General features: G+C 35.0%; 1 protein-coding gene and 3 long non-coding RNA genes across 4 annotated transcripts; 1 reads left to right on the top strand and 3 right to left on the bottom strand.

Annotated features, from left to right (window-relative positions):
* Nucleotides 1-2,539: 2,539 nt before the first annotated feature.
* LOC110757819 (uncharacterized) lies at nucleotides 2,540-3,244 on the bottom strand. The gene is made up of 3 exons (XR_015833668.1): nucleotides 3,160-3,244; nucleotides 2,873-2,918; nucleotides 2,540-2,634 (listed from the first exon to the last, which is right to left on the bottom strand). It is a non-coding gene; the product is annotated as an uncharacterized LOC110757819 (long non-coding RNA).
* Nucleotides 3,245-6,845: 3,601 nt separating this feature from the next.
* LOC110757856 (uncharacterized) lies at nucleotides 6,846-7,349 on the bottom strand. Its single transcript, XR_015833672.1, has 3 exons — nucleotides 7,277-7,349; nucleotides 7,135-7,200; nucleotides 6,846-6,879 (listed from the first exon to the last, which is right to left on the bottom strand). It is a non-coding gene; the product is annotated as an uncharacterized LOC110757856 (long non-coding RNA).
* A 7,529-nt stretch (nucleotides 7,350-14,878) lies between these two features.
* On the top strand, nucleotides 14,879-15,695 carry LOC110757843 (uncharacterized). The gene is made up of 2 exons (XR_002526849.2): nucleotides 14,879-15,046; nucleotides 15,268-15,695. It is a non-coding gene; the product is annotated as an uncharacterized LOC110757843 (long non-coding RNA).
* A 254-nt stretch (nucleotides 15,696-15,949) lies between these two features.
* LOC110757838 (protein FAR1-RELATED SEQUENCE 5-like) lies at nucleotides 15,950-18,618 on the bottom strand. Its single transcript, XM_021959575.2, has 2 exons — nucleotides 16,294-18,618; nucleotides 15,950-16,195 (listed from the first exon to the last, which is right to left on the bottom strand). The coding sequence occupies exons 1-2, from the start codon at nucleotides 18,467-18,469 to the stop codon at nucleotides 16,134-16,136; spliced, it is 2,238 nt and encodes a 745-aa protein (XP_021815267.2). The 5' UTR covers nucleotides 18,470-18,618; the 3' UTR covers nucleotides 15,950-16,133.
* Nucleotides 18,619-19,724: the final 1,106 nt, after the last annotated feature.

Raw genomic sequence — 19,724 nt, 5'->3', positions numbered from 1 at the left:
CTGTTGGCCATGAAACCACCATTTTTGTCAATCCAGGTATGCTTTCTCATCCTCTCAATGTGATCTAGCTGATAGTTAGGTTGGTTAGGATCATTTTGAAGTTTTGAAGCTCAATTTAGGATTTAAGTTTTGACCCCTTTTTGGCTTGATTTTCCGGCAAGCTTCGGTCACTTTTTGGTCGTGGCCTAAGAACAAAAGTTGTTCCCCTAGTTGTCCTGGTCACGTAGGTATAGGTATTGTCGGGTGTTTCGAGAATTTTTCGGTCGTCGGAATTTTCTCAAGACACCTACGTGTTTCCAGCGCGTGGGCCATGGTGTGGTGGCCCATCTTGTCCTAAAATGTTCCCCATGTTGACCCGAGCATGACGGTATGCTCGAATTCGAATTTGGTTATCATCTGACGATCGAATAGATTTATGCATATTAGGCGATATTCAAGTTCGATATGTTTGGATAGTTGGATCGGCTCCATTTCCAAGTATGTTGATCTAGGTACCTCTAGGATCATGTAAGAACTTCCGGATACTCCGAATCAATGATTCAAAGATTACGTAAACCGGTGACCGTCCGATTGTGCAATCGAGAGCGATCCGATCGCTCGATCTGGACTAAACTTGCAGGACGTGTTTAGTAAACTTTGTTGAACCTATAGGAATGTTCGGATCGGAAATATGAGGTCGTGGACCTCGTGGGCCCACTTGACCAAAAACGAGAAGTTTGACCAACTGTTGGACTAGGGCAAGAAAAGGTATTTTGGACATTTGTACCCGATACCTACTAGGTGTTGGACACGCACAGGGTTTGACACGGATTCCAAAGTAAAATTTGGGTCAAGTCATGTTACCTGACCTTAACGGGGGAAAATGAGGCGGGTACGGGGATCCCCAATTTTTAACAATACCACACCGGTGACGGGCTAAGGATGGTATCCCTATCCCAAACTCGGCATGATAAGTGATGTATTTATTTTTAATTGATAAATTTATAATGTGATATAATATAAAAAATAAAAAGTTATCCTAAACTTTGTAAGATGTTGAAGCTTTGGATATTTTATTATTATATGATTTTATTAGATTTTTCAAATTAAATTGAGATGATTTTGAATGGTTGAGTGAAATTTAAGTGTTATATGGATTTTACCCGAACGGAGACAAGGACGAGAATTTCCCGAAATTTCATACACGGGATGGGGAGCGGGGACATGGATAATATTGTCATATCCAATCCCTAATCGAACCACCTGTTGATGGATGTGAACACTAGTATTACTACGTACTCAGTTTAATTAATAAAATAAAATATATTTTTACTAAACTCTACACCTGAAAAGGTAACCTCAGTAGTACTGAGGTCGAATTTTCTCCAATAGGTGATTAGAAACATGTGTTACTGATTAAACATATAGTCAGAGCAATTGAATAAAAAAAAATTTATCAATTTAAAAAGAAAAACAAAGCATGGAAGGTCCCATTAAAACTCAAAACATGTAATAAAAAACCAAGCTTACTACTAGTAGTTTCCTTTTCTTGTGATTAACTAATTGATGCGTGATTGTTGTTCAACCTTCAAGCGATGAATCAGCTTTGTAAGAGGTAGATGCTCCTCGCGCATCAACTCAATGCACACATCCTCCCAAGATGGGGGGAGCTTGGAGATGATTGCATTCACATGGAATTCCTCATCTATCGCTATTCTGTCACACTCAACCAGATCTCCGAACATAAAATCTATTTCTTCAACTTGCTCCACCATTGGTTCCTCCTCCTCGAGCAAATGAAATTCCAGGTACTTTTGAACCCGAGATTCGTGTCCTCCAAACCTCAATTCCAGCTCATGCCACAGTTGCTTGGCACTTGTTTTCTTCCTCCTCTTTGAGTAATGAAGAAAGAGATCATCAGATAGATGGTTCAAGATTGTATGAAAACACAGGGCGTCATACTCGTTCCATTTCTCTTCGGCAGCCATTGATCGAGCAATTTCTTCAACACTTGCTTCTGTTTCTACCACAAAACTTTGGCGTGGCCCATAGAGCACACCTCTAAGATTATCTAGGACATGTTCATTCATATTACAACGCCAAATACCGTAGTTCTTCCCATCCAAACGAAGATTGTCAACGTCAACAAGTACTTCATATGAGCACGACATGAACATGCCAACACAACACAGCAGCAACAGGGTAAGAAGGAAGTTATAATTATGCAATGCAAGTTAAATACAATCATAACATGAAGCTAATGTATATATATTTGGTTTCGTTGTATGCATTCATTTACCTTTGGGAGTAACAACTTGATATCCATCCCCCAGCTGTACAAACAAAATAATTTAGATCAGAAACCCACAAATTAAGACACCATAAAATTCTCAAACTCTTAATTCTTTCTACCAATAAAATATTTCCTATCGAAATATCATCAATTTCTCATTGTCAGACGCACAACCCAACTTCATTAACAACTCACATAGAACTAAAGTCCTTCCAGTTCCTACACTTTCCAAGTAAACAAACCTAAAAATTAGGGTTTTACCTTTACTTCCTTCTTTAAGCGTTCCATGTAGTGTAGAATCGGGTCCTGATTGGGTGGGTGTTGCGCCTGATAGATTGCGCTTCGCTCTGTGTACCCATGGACTGCACATTGACACGACATTCCAAACCAGAATCATGAGTCAGTAAATGCCATGAGAAAATAAGATTAAACCCAATAATCTAAGGAGTTGGGCTACTCTCTTCATTGCCAATTGATTTTGAGCACATGTTGGACTCAATGTCAATATTGTGCCTAATGACCGCCCGTGCTCCCACATAACCTAATCTGTGTTGTCCAGAGGCAGGAGCTAAATTTGGAGATATATTGGTTGTATGGTACCTAATAATCCCCCCAACAGTTCGTTTTTCCCCTTCGGTATTGGTACCTAATAAAACAAAAGAGTTAATTAATTAAGATCACAAACAAAACCACAAATTAATACACCAAAAAGTTCTGAAATTCGTATAAATTTCTAATAAATTGTCTTCTTTTGGCTATTGCTCATCCACCAAACAGAACACTCAACACTCACACAGAGAACCAAAGAAACCTATTATTGAACAAGTCAATTTTTCTTCGGTTTCATACACTTTCCAAATAAACAAACGAGGAAATTAGGGTTTCACCTTCATTTTCTTCCGCTCTTCTCCACCTTTTCGGCCCATACCAGACGGATCGATTCTGAGTCGCTCCGTGTCCATTTCTCCGAGTGTTTTTATGCTTTGAAAGTTTGAAGCCCTTATTATACCTTTATCAGGTAAAAAAACGTTGGTGGCATTTGTGGTAAATGCAATTTTAGTCAAACTTTTTAAATCCAAATTCTAGAAATGTGATCTGATCCTATTTTTGCGGACAACGTTAAATTTTTGTCTCACAAATTAACAAAATATTATAAAACTAGGGGGAATTGTAGAGAGCAATAAGAGAAAGAGAAAGACAGAGAATTTATTCTATGAACTTGTATCAACTTATCTTATTCATCTTTGATAAGCGCCTAATTATATGCTTACAATAGAGGTATTTAACCCACAATTTATAGCTACTAATTATAATAATAAGGGCATAGGTTACAAAACAATAAGGGGTGTCCTATTTTCCAACCCACCTTATCTTCAAAAATTTAAAGATAAATTTACCCTTTTGCGAAATGACTTCTAAGGACAAATTTACAATCTCTTCTCTCTCAGGCACGCACCTCTTTGGGTTTGAAACCCATACCCATCTTCATACCCAACTAGGGATGGCAGAAATCCCCGTCGGGTTGGGTCTCTGTCGGCTCCCAGCCCTAGCAGGGGGTGATTTCGGAGCAAAACGGAGATCAGGTACGGATTGACTACTTGTGATCACACTACTACAAACAAATCACACTAGCTATTGATTTTTAAGATAATAAATTGACAAGCCATGTTCAATTGATCATTTCTTGTCACACACGGTTTGGATTAAGATTGTAAAAGCTGGCAAACTATAAGAGTGTAATTGTTTATATTAAAGCTACATGAACCAAAGTGAAGAATGGCTGAATTTACATATGCACAAAATAAAGGGATTACTTGCCAAAATAATATTACGAGAGACATTGTACAAAATTATGAATGACCATCTTGCAAAAGCTTTAACTATTGATACGTATTTTGAAACTGAATTCTAAATCTCACTTAATCCTGAACTTCAATTATTCCATCTAACTCCCCACATACAAATTACGTGACTCATAATGCCTCGTATTCGTCTACTCGTACAATAATCGTCAATTGGGTAACGTGGCACGTAAATGAATCCATTGTTTTACTAAAATGTATGCAACATTGTGTAAAGAATAATTCCACTATGTTAGGCATCTAATTATAAGCTCATCCATAGACATGGGCTTAATCAAGTTGGGTAGAGCGGATGTGCTCCCCACTCTGCATCCGAGTTCGAATCTCCATCCACGAAGTCTAAATTAGGTTAAAGTAAAATATCGCTTGTATCCAAAAATTTAAATAATAAAAAATATAAGCTCATCCACTATGATAATTAATTTCCTTGTTTCTCATATTCATTCCTTATTATATATTTTATTATATATTATATATTGTAATAATAATATTTTTTTTGGGAATTGGATGGGTAGGGATGGAAGAAATCTCATCAGATCGGATTGAGGATGGAATCCGAATTGATAAGTGATGTATTTGTTTTTAATTGATAAATTTATAATGTGATATAATATAAAAATTAAAAAGTTACCCTCAACTTTGTAAGATGTTGAAGCTTTGGACATTTTATTACTATATGTTGAAGCTTTGAATGGTCGAGGGAAATTTAAGGGGTCGTTTGGTACGGCGGACTGTCATGGACTGGACTAAATGCTAGTATTGTCTTAGATTGGCTTAGCTTGGCATAATATTAGTATAACGTTTGGTGTATGTTTGATTGGACTAGGACTATTTTTTTTATTATATATATTTTTGACTTTTCTTCTCTCACCATCTCTTTCCTCGTTTTCCTCTCTACTTCACTTTCTTCTTCTTCCCATCTACATCTCTTTAATCATCTTCTTCTCCATTTTCTCTCCTCTTCTTCTGTCTCTTTTCTTTTTTCTTTTTCTTTTTCGAAAAATTTATCTCCTCTTCTCAGTTTTTAAAAAAAAATTTATCTCCTCTTCTTCTCCATTTTCTCTCCACCCATCCTTTTATGCCCTAAAATTCATCACATCTCAACATACCCATTGATGTTGTTGGGGTGGTGAGAAGATTGGGACGATGATACGGTGACTTTGTTGTGGTGTTTGTTTTTTTGAATTTCGAACGGGCTATGGTTGTTTGGGATGAAGATCCAGTGGCCATGGTGGATCTGTGAATCTGGGTTGTGTAGTGGTGTGAGTGTGGGAGTAGAGAAGGGAGCAAAAGAGAGATAGAGAGGTTGGGCACTGGGCAGTGGCGTGGGGGTTGGGCTGGGCAATGTCTTCGAGTTGCAGACGCTAGCGAGAGCACGGGACAATTTACTCCCTCCATCCCAAGCGGGTTTCAATAAGAACACCTAAGGAGGTGTTTTTGGTGGACCCGGGATCACCAATCCCACTTGAGCTTAGAACCGCATGACAACAAACATGGGATAAATTATTATCCAAGCTAGTCCAAGTCAAGGAGGTGTACCAAACGAGCCCTAAGTATTATAATATGGATTTTACCTGAATGGAGACAAGGACGAAGATTTCCCAAAATTTCAGACAGGGGATGGGGAGTAGGAACATAGATATAGTTTTGCCATACCTAGTCCCTAATAGGCCCACCCGTTGCCATCCCTATCTATGGACGAGAACACTAGTATATTACTGCTCAGTTTAATTAATAATAAAAAATATTTTTGTACTAAACCCTACACCTGAAAAGGTAGCCTCAGTAGTATTGAGGTTGCATTTTCTCCAATTGGCGATTACAAATATATTACTGATTAAACAAATAGTCAGAGCAATTGAATATAAAAAAATGCTATCAATTTAAAAAGAAAAACAAAGCATGGAAGGTCCATTAAAACTCAACACATGTATCAAAAACCAAGCTTACTATTACTTTCCTTTTTTCTTGTAATTAACTAATTGATGTGTGATTGTTGTTCAACGTTCAAGCGATGAATCAGCTTTGTAACAGGCAGATGATCCTCGCGCATCAACTCGATGCGCACATCCTCCCAAGATGGGGGGAGCTTGGAGATGATTGCATTCACATGAAATTCCTCATCTATCGCCATTTCGTCACACTCAACCAGACCTAAGAACATTGAATCCATGTCTTCAACTTGCTCCCCCATTGGTTCCTCCTTCTCGAGCAACTGAAATTCCATGTACTTTTGAACATGAGATTTGGGTCCTCCTCCAAACCTCAATTTCAGCTCATGCCACAGTTTCTTGGCACTTGTTTCCTTCCTCCTCTTTGAGTAATGAAGAAAAAGATCATCAGATAGATGGTTCAAGATTGTATGAAAACACAGGGCGTCATCCTCATTCCATATCTGTTCGGCAGCCATTGATCGAGCAATTTCTTCAACACTTGCTTCTGTTTCTACCACAAAACTTGGGCGTGGCCCATAGAGCATACCTCTAAGATTATCTAGGACATGTTCATTCATATTACAACTCCAAAAACCGTAGTTCTTCCCATTCAAACGAAGATTGTCAACGTCAACAAGTACTTTATCATGAGCACAACATGAACATGCCAACACAACACAACAGCAACATGAACATGCAAATTAAAATACAATCATAACATGAAGCTAATGTGTAGATATATATATTTGGTTTCGTTGTATATATGCATTCATTTACCTTTGGGAGTAACAACTTGATATCCATCCCCCAGCTGTTAAAACAAAATAATTTAGATCAGAAACTCACAAATTAAGACACCATAAAATTCTCAAACTCTTAATTATTTCTACCAATAAAATATTTCCTATCGAAATATCATCAGTTTCTCATTGTCAGACGCACAACCCAACTCAGCCAAATAGTGCACTTCACTAAAAACTCACAAAGAAACCCATTTTTTTATTAAAAAAATTCCTTCCAGTTCCTACACTTTCCAAGTAAACAAACCTAAAAGTTAGGGTTTCACCTTTGCTTTCTTCTGAAAGTATTCTATGAAGTGTAGCATCGCGTCCTGGTTGGGTGGGTGTTGCGCCTATTATTGAACAAGTCAGTTTTTCTTCAGTTTCATACACTTTCCAAATAAACAAAAGAGGAAATTAGGGTTTCACCTTCGTTTCCTTCCCCTCTTCTCCACCGTTCCCCCCCATAGCAGACGGATCGATTCCGAGCCGCTCCGTGTCCATGTATCCGAGTGTTTTTATGATTTGAAAGTTTGAAGCCCTTTATTATACCTTTATCAGGTAAAAAAAAGGTTGGTGGCATTTGTGGTAAATGTAATTTTACTCAAAATTCTAGTTTGCTCCCTACCTTAATTAGAATTCTAGTAATTCCAAAAATGTTGTTTGTTAATCCAAATCACGAAAAACCTGGTCCAATTTTCAAACTTTTTAAATCCAAATTCTAGAAATGCGATATGATCCCATTCTTGTGGACAACGTCAAATTTTGGTCTCACGTATTAATAACAAAAAATAATATAATTTAAATTAGGATTAAAAAATAGTTAGCAAAACAGTAGGACTCCAATTGCCAAGTTTAAATAATAACTATAACAGTATCGTAACTGAACTTTGTTTTTAACCATATAATGCCACGTGTTTAAGAACTTTGTTTTCTCCTTATACCAGAACTTAAATACCTCAAAAAATTAAAAATTAAAAGGAAAATGGAATCAATGAGGTGATGTGTGTTGTTGTGCTCTTTTATTATAAAGGCGAACCTTTCCATTGATTAGTTATGGTAGTTAGCATCGAGCAGAGAGTTTCTTATTTCCCGCCGCTGTTGAGTAGTGTGAGGAGTTCGTTATTCGAAGCAAATCCGTGAAATAATTTAATGGTTAGTGGTATTTATTGTACCTTAATTGGCACATATAATTTTGGAATTATTTACTTCTATCTTTTCTTTGATTTTGGTATTATTGCAAGCCCAGTGGAAATGATGATGCTATGGCATATAGCAGCAAAATCTTTACTAAATGTTGGAAATAGAACCCACTCAAACTATAGACCCTTCAATTAGCTACTTGAACAAATTGAGTGGGGGCGGTACGGTAATTAGATTGTGTATGCAATTTTTTGAAATTGCACAAAATGGATTTTTTTTATAAATAAATAAATAAATAGTATGGCCCACGGCTATACTGTGGTGTTTTTTTATTATAAATAAATAAATAAATAGTATGGCCCACGGCTGTGGTGTTTTTTTTAAATTAATAGTATAACCGCACGGCTATAATCGTAAAAAATAAAAAGTTGGGCCGCCTAGCTGCCTAAGCGAGTCTTTTTATTTTATTTTATAAATATACTGAGTATTTTAAAAGTATAGCCGTGCAGCTATACTACACAAAATGGTTTTATTTTTTGTAATTAAGTAATACCTTAGTATTTTTTAATTAGTAATTATGTTTTAATTATTATTTATTTAGTGAATAATTAGTATTTAAATATTTTACTAATTTCATAAATTACTTAATAAATACTAATTAATTATTTTGTGGATTTGTTTTTTGTTTTTTATACAAAATTATTATTTTTAGTTTAATATTTGCAATTAAGTAATATCTTTGTCTTATTTAATTATATTAATTATTCTTTATTTAATAAATAATTAGTATTTAAGTATTTTAGTTAATTTCATAAATTACTTAATAAATACTAATTAATTATATTTACTTATCTTAAATAATTTTGTGGACTTTAAAATTATTTTTAATTCCCAAAAATGGATTTGAGCCTCCAAACCCTAAATCCAAGTCTCAAATCTTTCTCAAGCCTCAAACCCTAACCAAAAGACTACTATGGGGCACTTATGACTCGATTAGGTTTGGATACTCACGTAACTCGACTTGGGGTTTTACAATTAGAGTTTTGATCTCAATAAACGATTAGTACGATATAACTGGACCTACCCCTTCCTAGATGAGATATAGAGAAGAAAAAAAAAACATCAATTTGGTGTCCATGTAAGTAGAAACATGATCTATTGAGTGCTACGTCATTAAAAAAAAAAAAAAAAAAGGACTTAACTTAATAGATTGAGGTACAAATCAACTAATGAAGTAACTTGTAACTTTAGGTTTTTTTTTTAAGTATCAAGTTTAAAACATAGGGAATAAATTGTTACATGTAATTAACCCTACTAATAACGTTATACTTAGAAACTTTTTTTCCCAACCATACGACATTCGCTATAAACATTAGTTGGTTTTCCAAATATATTGATGTAGTGTTGTAACAAAATGTCACATCTTTCTTCCAGCTTGAATTATATAAATTTATTAATGTATATTTTTCACAGCTCTTGTGATATGGTTTAATGCGTTTCTTAATTGTTTTACCTAATTACTCTTATTTAAAAAGTATAGACGTGCGTCTACACTCTTTAAAATGTACTAGAATATTTTAAAAGTATTAAAATGTATTAATATTTAAAGAGTATAGCATGTATTCGAATATTTTAAAAGTATAGATGTGTGGCTATACTGCACAAAATATATTAAGATTTAAAGAGTACAGCGCACAACTATACTCGTTAATTATATTCGAATATTTTAAAAGTATAGTCGTGCATTTGTTCTTGATTTCACTGTTCAGGCTTCCGATATTGAGGTTCGAGGGGCAAGTTTGTCTGCTTTAGAAAGTGTCCTAAGGCATGCTGGGAAGAGCTTGAGAAGTGCTGTTAGAACTCGTGTCTACTTGCACCTTAATGATTTAGTTCGTAATGATGATGACCAAGTTCGGATATCTGCTTCAAACATTTTGGGTATCACATCACAGGTATGTCATGGATAATATTGGAACTTCTCCAATATCTATATCTTTCCATCTGGTGTTAATTTTGTGAATGAGCAATTACGGTTTCTAGCTGTATTTAGCTGTATCTTAATCATCATGTTCAAGATTATGTATTTTTGATATATGGTTGTAGACAATGTTCATACTGTTGATATTGACTCGTATGCAGAGCATATATATGAAGATTGGAAAAGATATATGTAATATTGAACGTAACAATAAAAGAAATTTGGAGATTTCGTTTGGAAGTTTGATATTTGTTGATTGATGCACTAATATATATGTCGGGATACATAATAGTGCAAGTTCATCGTTAGCAACTTGGTAACGCGTGGAGTGTGAGATACTAGAGTAATTAATTGACATGAGTCGAATCGAATGCATGATTTTGTTGAATAAAAATAATAGTAAATTGAGCTTAGACCCATAAAATTCATTTTGAGTGCTGCTATTTCCACCCACCTGTCCTATTTTCCCACTCACCTTATCTTTAAAATTTTAAAGATAAATTTACCCATTTATGAAAAGACTTCTAAGGACTTAGAGAAAAGGATTAAAAACCAAAACAATTGCCTCAACCTTAAAATTAAAAAAAGTTAAAAAAATCCAAATCACAAATATCAAACCTTGTAACTATGGGCGATTCTTCAAATTTCCTATCTCCCATTATTGCACCTTCTCTACCATCCTATCTCCCATTAACAGACCTCTTTAACTTAAAAGATAATTTGCTTGAATTAATAATTTAAGGGTGTTTTAGGAATAATAGTGGGTGGAAAGATAGGATTGTGTTTTTTCAAATTTACATAATGGGTGGGAAGATAAGGTGGGTGGGGAAATAGGACATGTGGGTGGAAATAGCAGCACTCTTCATTTTAAATCACCTACAACCCTTTGCTTTAGTTTTATATTTAAAATACCCAATTTTTTCAAATAATACCCGATGACTAGGATCCAACTAAGCAAGTTACCTAATATAACTTAAAATCTGATTTATTGTATTTTTCGAATTCCAAAACTACCCCTATTTATGACTTAATGTGTTATGGAGGGTGTAACTAATGACACACGTTGAATTTGGAAAGATCACCAAATGGTTGTGTTGAGGCCCAAAAAATCCACGGTTTGGCCCAAATAAATTCTCGGCCCAATGCAATACCTTACCGAGGAGAAGCCCGATTAGGGCACGTGAAAGTTCGTCATACGTGCTTGCACACATGCCACGCCAAGCAAATAAGCAACACGTCGCGCTACAAGCTTATGTGGGCCCAAGCCACTCAAATGCCCGGGGCTTGCTTGAGTGGGTTGTGGTATGGATGGTAATAAATCAACATGAGGCCCATTGATGGGCCGAGAAATGGAAGCCCCGAGTCGCTTGGGAGCCTCGGGACTCAAGCCCATTTCTTAGGCCCAAACATGTGGGTGAGCACAAGAGGAAGAAATAGCCCAGTCAAAATAGCCTATGAACCTTACCAAAAGCCCAAACGTTTAATGAAAATAGCCCAATCAAAAATAGCCCAATCAAAAAGTAGCCTATTGACTCAACCAAAAAGCCCACTTACTTAATAAGCCATCTTGGCCCATACAATTACCCCAACTGGCTGGGAGAACAAAAGCCACGAAGGGGGAGGTTTGAAGGTTTATTGAATAAAGCTGCTGGAGGTTCCAACACATGGGGGAGCAAGTTCCAAGCAAAAATCCTTCAAGGAACCAAGGGATATTAGCACGCAAGGAGGGATGCCATCCCTTGAACCAGCATACAAACCCAGTTTCTTTCCTTCATCAAATTTGGCCATGGAAAAAGGAAGAAAGAAGAGAAAGAAGATGGGTGAAAATAAAGGCTCTCCTCTAAAGCAGCCAAAAGTCTCTGATTTTGTGGGATTGGGCAGAGCTAATTGTTGCCACCATAAGGTAAGTCAAGAGGGAGGAGAAGAAAGAAGGAGGAAAGCTTAGCTAGATTGGGAGGAAACCATTAGGGTTTCTTGGAGAAGAGCAAATCTCAGCAGCTATAAATAGGACCCCTCTCTACCCAACACAACACACTTGGGAGAGCAAGCTTCCTCTCCTACCTGCAAGCTCAGTAATTTTCGTGCTTAGCTGGTCTATCACCCTTATTCCCCTCATTTTTTCCTCTTCTGGCAGGCTGCTCAGAGTCACCGACGAGCTGCCGAAAGTGATACTCAAGTCACCCATTTCTCTCTTTCCCTCAATCTCAACCAAACCTCTCTGCAAAACTCTTTCCTCTCCTACCTTAATACCCCATCTTTCCCCTAGAAACACTTAATTTTCCCTCAGTGCTAAACTCATGTTGATTTTGCTTCCATGCCACATGCCTCTCATGCCAAGCCCAAGATTTTATCTGTAAGCATGAAGAAATTATCTGTAAGTTGCTGTTGTTTTGGTTTGTGAAGGTAACCAAAATACTTCCTAAGGCCCTGCTGCCCTTTCGAAGCATTTTGGGGCTTAATTTTTGAACTCAGACAAAGGGGACAATTTCATCTCTAAGCCCACCTGCCGCCGGAAGAAAAAGACCCCTACAGGTTGTAAGAGCAAGTCCAGCGTTGGTGCAAAACCGGGCAAAAGGCTGCTCGGGCAAGCCCAATTCGACTCCAGCGGTAGAGAACAAGCCCAGGCAAGGCATGGGACCCACCAGCCTGGGCAAGCCCACGGGCAAATCTTGCCTAGGCTCAAGCTCGAAGGCGCTGACGTCAGCGCTGATGCACGCTGACGTCAGCGAGCAAAAAAAATTCAAAAAAATCCAAAAAAAATCAATTTTTTTTTTATAAAAAAAACCAAAATATTATGGATGTTTTCCCTATAAATACATAACAATTTTATTCACTTTCTAAATTGTTTATATTTTGTTGCATAATCTTTTTTTTTTTCTTGCCCTTGCCCTAGCCTTCCAAGGGTGGAACCAACTAAGGCAAGGCTGCCACTACGTGAATAGTGGCAGCCTTGCCTTAGTTGGTTCCACCCTTGGAAGGCTAGGGCAAGGGCAAGAAAAAAAAAAAGATTATGCCTTGCCTTTGCCTTGCCTTAGCCTTCATGGGTGGACTTGCTCTAAGGATGTAGGAATTAATTTAGAAACTTATTTGAAATTAAATATTAAATTCAACATTAACGTATTAGTAATGTATTTTACGACTAGTAATCTATTTTTGAATTAATGTTGTTTTCCTTTTATGAATTACGACTAGTAATCTATTTAACGCATTAGTAATTTAAATTCAATGTTGAATTTAGAAATTAATGTTGTTTTCCTTTTATGAATTATACGACTAGTAATCCATTTTATTATAGTTTTATGAATAATAGTGTACATTTTAATTATGTTGAAAAATAATTTGATGATCTATTTATTGTTTGTTTTTTGAAAAAACATTTTTTTTAAAATGAACCTATTTTTTCTCTAAATAATGTACTCTTTTTTTCTCTAAATAAAGCACCTATTACTTGTTTTATGAAATAATTTGATCATCTTTTTATTATTTATTTTATGAAAACAATTTTTTTTTTTAAAAGAACCTATTTTTTCTCTCCAAATAATGTATCTTTTTTTTTTGGTCTAATAATGTACCTAGTAAAACAATTTACCTAGTATAATGAACCTATTTTTTGGCTAAATTTTGTATCTATTTTTTTCTCTAAATAATGTGCCTTTTTTTTCTCTCTCTAATAATGTATACCTAGTAAAACAATTTACCTAGTATATAATGAACTTATTTTTTTCTTCTAAATAATGTAGCTATTTTTAATTTATAAAAAATGTGCATAAATTTCAATTATACAACGCAACTACCTAGTAAAACAATTTACCTAGTATAATGTACCTATTTTTAATTTATAAAAAATGTGTATAAATTTCAATTATACAACGCACCTATTTTCTATAAATTATTGTGTACCTATTTTTAATTTATGAAAAATGTACGGAAATATCAATTACAAAGTAACTGACCTATTTTTTTATAAAAAATTTGGTAAATAATATACCTATATATTTATATTTATATTTTTCATATGTACATTATTAGACATGTAATTTACATATATATATTTTTGGTTTGCAATTTTAGGGGGCGATATGTTAGAGGGAATGGCAACCAAAAGAAATGGGGTGACTGATATGCTATTAATAGGGAGCTTTAATTACAATTATAGCAATTAATGAAATGCTTGGAATTAATTATAAATAAAATATGAAGGATGATGGCAAGGATGTAAAAACATAGGAATACTACGACCTCTTATATCTTACTGGTCATTTAAGTATGAAATTGGGTTTTACACATAGATTTATAGAATGATGGGTATATGTCTAGGAAATAGAAATTGTAGGGATCTATATTGGACAAGCCCTAAAAATAATGAACGTACGAATGTAGCAAGTAAGAAACAACTTAAATAACGATCAATATCAAAGGGATATAATTCGAGAAGGTTATATAAAAGGAGGAAACATACTTCTAATCTTGGGCGTTGGATTACATTCATTAAATGTGTTGATAGCCTCTTAGATGCATTCCAATACCCAAGATTAGAAGTATATAACAAATCCTTAACTTAAATACTTGTTGGAGAATGTCCCTCTATATATATATATATATATTTAAAGAGTATAGCCTCATGGCTATACCCTTTGAAAATAGAGTATAGCCGCGCAGCTATACTCTTTAAATATATTCGAATATTTAAAAAATATAACCGCACGGCTATACTCTTTATATATATATATAGGGGGCGGATCCGTGGCACTACGTTTTTGACACAAGTTTTGACACAATTTTTGGGCCATTAGATTACTCCACTTTCAATGGTTGAGATTAAATGTTACATGGCAAGCAGTTTTAATTTTTTTAAATAGACAATCATTAATTTTATTTTCTCTCTCTTAAAAATAAAAGAAAATCTTTCTCTCTCCAACCTTTTTGCTGGAAGACGTGATATCTCTTACCTTTTTAATCTCAAATATTTATTAGGGTCTATCCCCAAATAGATAATCCATCAATTCTCTCTCTCTCTCTCTCTCTCTCTCTCTCTCAATTTTTGCCTTCTTCGCTGGGAAGAAAGCTTTGCTCCACAGGTACATATTTCAATTTTCGATTTTCATCAGATTTGGTTTATCTTTATTTTATTTTTTGTTGGAATTAAACTAGGATCTTTAGATTAGGAATTTAAAGAATTAATAGTGTCCAAGGGGATTAAGTGTATTTCTTAGGTATCTATGATTAAGCTATTCATTTCAATTTGTTTCAAACTGTTGGTAGGATTTCTTACTGTTTTTTTTTTCTTTCCGATTAATAGGGACAGAATACAAGGAGAAAATTTGATGGCACACCACTTGCTTCAACCTCCTCCCTCTTTGGGGTTGGTTCTAGAAATTGATGGATTATGGAATTACAGTTTATGAATTGTTTTTTTTCTTTCTTCTAGCTAGTGTCTTTGCTGGGGGCTGTCCAAAATGAATGTTTCTTCAAATGGCCTCAACACCTTGGTTCTACTCTGCTCCCCTGTGGTCCTATGTATTATGTTTGGTTGTTAGTTTTGGGATTTTTGCCCACGGGTGGCTTTTATGAAAGTTTGTTTTTCTGATTTTGCTGTGGTTGCCACTGGGAAGAAAGAGTTGCTTGTGTTTACAACCCAAGCTTTTTTCCTGATGTGATTTCACCTATGGAAGGTGATATGCTGTAGAACATTATTTGATGAGGAAGATTTCATTGGTCTACGTGTTATATGTGTATGAAAAACAAAAATTATTTATTCACTATAATAAAGTGATTAATTTCATTAATTAGAATAAAATGTTTTACACAAGTTCATTGCAAAGTCCATCCATTGATTTTTTGCCCTTTTTTTCCTGAACACAAAGAATGTCATTTGAAATCATTTAAGTGGGCATCTACAATATTTTCCTATCATGAAACACCCATAAACAACGGATTAAGAACAATTTTGAAACACATTATGTATCATATAGTACGTAAATATTCCTGATACAAGATATCATAATCCAAAAAGCGTAGATTCATATCATTTGTCTATGTAATGCCACATATATGGAGATAACAAGACCAATGATCACCACTGAGACAAGAGCTTCCCCCTAATGAACATAATAGACTATTCCTGATGCAAGACAATGTCAAAGATACACAAGAGCTTCCCCCTGATTAACAATATTCTTGGTCATCACTCTCCATATCTTGGCACAAGTCTTCTGACTCTTCATTGCCTGAATTTAGATTCATAATAATCAAATTAAACATAAGCTTTTGACCTTACTATTAGAAATATAAAAAAATAAAATAAAAACAAAGTGAACCAACTTACATAGATTCGTTGATTCATTCTTTCTTCTTTTCAGATTTGATGGACAATTTCTTTTGTCATGTTGTGCTATCTTTTTGCATAATGCACACTTTCTTTTCTTCTTGTTTTGAGCCAACTCAATACCACTTTTTATCCTTTTTGAACCGCTAATATTGTCCTTCTTTCTACCCTTAGTTTGTGAGATATTAGGGTCCAAAAGCAACAATTGAGAGGAATCAATATTAGTACTACATGGATCACCTATTGTTGAGGAAGGAATTGTTGCATGCTGAGTAGAATTGTCTGACAGTTTCTTGGACAATTCATTTATAGCTTCCATAAACGTTGTGTATGCCTCATTTGAAGATGCTGCAATGCAAGCCAACTTTGTTGCTTGATGACACATATGGCTAAGTCGTAAAGCCTCTGATTCTTCTTTACCATCATTTGTCACCAAACTTTTAAAATCCATTATCCTAAATTTGTTTGCTTCTTGTCTCCATCTTGGAAGAATAAAATGGTCAGGTAGTGTATCTATATCAAGGCGAACAAATACTTTCAACAAATGTCGACAAAGTATTCCAACAAACTCAAAATTTTGGCATTCACACATACCTTTGTATGTTTGTAAATTTAACTTCACCACAAACTCTTCATGCTCTCCAAGTTTTGTTTTCACTAGGTATGCATGATATTCGTTGTCACATGGAATTTCTTCAACTTTGTAGAGAGTAACTTTACTCCATTCATCCTTAAACTTGTTGAAAACATTTCTAGTGTAAAACTTCGCTGCGTGTTTCAAAAGGAATTCTCCTTCATTCACAATGCGATACTTGTGTTCTGATTCAAAATCTTCATCACTTTCTCTATCCATGATCCTCTTTAATGCTTGCTCATATTTGACAACAAACTCTCTAAGATTTATTGTCGGTGTAACGAATCCATCAAAAAAAGAATTAATACCCTCACTACGTCCAGTAGTGTTCATTCCTGCAAAAAATATGTCACGATTATAAACAGGAACCCAAGAAGAACGTATATCATATAAACTATTCAACCAGTCATCATTAGCCAATTCACATTCTTTCATCAATTCCTTCCACTTTTCTTCAAATTCCTCTATCTTGTATGTTGACCGAATACATTTCTTCATCTGAATTTTGAATTTGGACTTCTTGAAGTACACATGTGACAATTTTTCTGCAAACTTCTTCTTAATATGCCAAAGGCATAACCGATGGCGAGTGTTAGGAAAAATCTTGGCAATTGCTCCTTTCATTGCCAAGTCTTGATCAGTAATAATGGAAACTGGATGACGTCCTCCCATTGCTTCAAGCCATGTCTCAAACAACCACAAAAATGTCACCTCTGTCTCATCTTGTAAAAGTGCACATCCAAATTGTATTGATTGCAAATGGTGGTTTACTCCTGTGAATGGTGCAAATGGCATATCATACTTGTTTGTCCTATAGGTTGTGTCAAATGTGACTACATCTCCAAAATAGTGGTACGCCATGCGTGATTGAGCATCCACCCAAAAGAAATTAGCTGCCCTTCCGTTTTCATCACATTGAATGGCATAAAAAAATTGAGGATTCTCAGCTTGCTTCTTCCTAAAGTAAGTAAGAACTGACTGTGCATCACCTCCATCCAGTTGTCTATGTCGGACATTTCTCAAGTGGTTATAACAATCTCTATTGTTAAAACCAATATGCGGGCCACCAAGGATTGAAGGAACTTTTGCTATTGGCAAATTTTCTTCATGAAATGTTTCAGTCAGAATTTTAGCTGCTTTCGGCATAACCCTATTTGACTTCATTTTCATTCTTCTTTCCGGTGTAACTGGCTTGTGATTGTGAGAGTCTTGGAAACTTGAAACTTTCCATTTGTTTGACCATCTATCAAGCTTAATTCGCATACTTGCTTTGCATCCACATTTCACCGTAGAACAATTTTTACCCGTTCTCTTCATATTCTCAATCTCACTTAAGTTTCTCTCATCATTCTCTTCTGAAGCCTTCTGTGATGTATTTTTGGGCACGTATTTTCCTTCATGTGCACAAACAAATTGTCTACTCGTTACCTCATCTAAACGCCTTCTTGTCTTGGAGGAAGATCGAGTTCTAATCCAGAATCCTTCTTGCCGGCCATACTCTTCATAATAGTTTCTTGCTTCTTCCATTGTGTTAAATACCATCCCTGCATATGGTGCTTTTAATTGTGTCACTTTCTTTTTTGGAGTACTTGTTTCACCATTCTCCACTTGAATTATCTCCTCTACCTATTGAACATATCGATCATTCTTAACGATGCAACTTAATAAGATATATATGAAAATAAAGAATATGATTCTCTCTGTATCAGAATATTAACGCAAGATGAAATATAATGGAATAAAATTTCATACTGATTTTAAAAAATAATTCTTACGTTAAAAGATTATTGTTTGTCAATCATATAACACCATATTTATAAAACAAAAAAAAAAAATTCAGCAATCCTAATTGTCTACAGGAAGAGCTACAACAAAGATAAACAAAAAGAAAAAAGAATAAAAATCTTAGATGAAGGTAACATACCAAAGATACGCACTGAGAGTTGGAGGAAATGTCTTGTGTGTGCTCCAACATTTTGATGAGGCAATATTGTATTAAGATATGAGAAATTGCTTTGACATAAAAAAACTATACTGAAGATGAATTCATGGTTGCGTATATGCTGTGCGCTGTGCATGAAGAAGGATAAACTGAAAAGAGTCCTTATTAGACTTTAATAAATATTTGAGATTAAAGAGGAGAGAGAGAGAGAGAGAGAGAGGCGTGCGAATGTGGGATTGTATTTGGGCATTTAGTTTTTGGTGATCAGATTCTTTATTTATTAGACCCTAATATAAATATTTGAGATTAAAAAGGCAAGAGATATCACGTCTTCCAGCAAAAAGGTTGGAGAGAGAAAGATTTTCTTTTATTTTTAAGAGAGAGAAAATAAAATGAATGATTGTCTATTTAAAAAAATTAAAACTACTTGCCATGTAATATTTAATCTCAACCATTGAAAGTGGAGTAATCTAACGGCCCAAAAATTGTGTCAAAACTTGTGTCAAAAATATAGTGCCACGGATCCGCCCCCATATATATATATATATATATATATATATATATATATGGTTCAGATATCTGCTGCAAGCATTTTGGGTATCGCATCCCAGGTATGTCATGGATAATATTGGAACTTCTCCAATATCTATATCTTGCCATCTATTGTTAATTTTGTGAATGAGCAATTACGGTTTCGAATTGTATTTAGTTGTCGCTTAATCATGATGTTCATGATCCGTCCTTGCTAATCCGTCTAGTAATAAGTGATTCTTTTATAAATAATTGCTAAATCATTTTTCTCTCCTCTTAATTTGTTTTGTCTTATGATATTTCAACACACATAAAAAATTAAGA

The sequence above is a fragment of the Prunus avium genome, chromosome 2 (assembly GCF_965620075.1).
Source record: "Prunus avium chromosome 2, drPruAviu1.hap1.1, whole genome shotgun sequence".
Classification (NCBI taxonomy): Eukaryota; Viridiplantae; Streptophyta; class Magnoliopsida; order Rosales; family Rosaceae; genus Prunus; species Prunus avium.
The sequence above is the reverse complement of the archived record's forward strand: the minus strand, read 5'-3'. Positions and strand labels throughout refer to the sequence as shown.

Coding starts and splice junctions, on each gene's coding strand:
- LOC110757838 (XM_021959575.2), bottom strand. CDS start 18,469: ATGGTATTTAACACAATGGAAGAAGCAAGAAACTATTATGAAGAGTAT. Junction 16,196..16,293: donor GAATGAATCAACGAATCTAT/GTAAGTTGGTTC, acceptor ATCTAAATTCAG/GCAATGAAGAGTCAGAAGAC.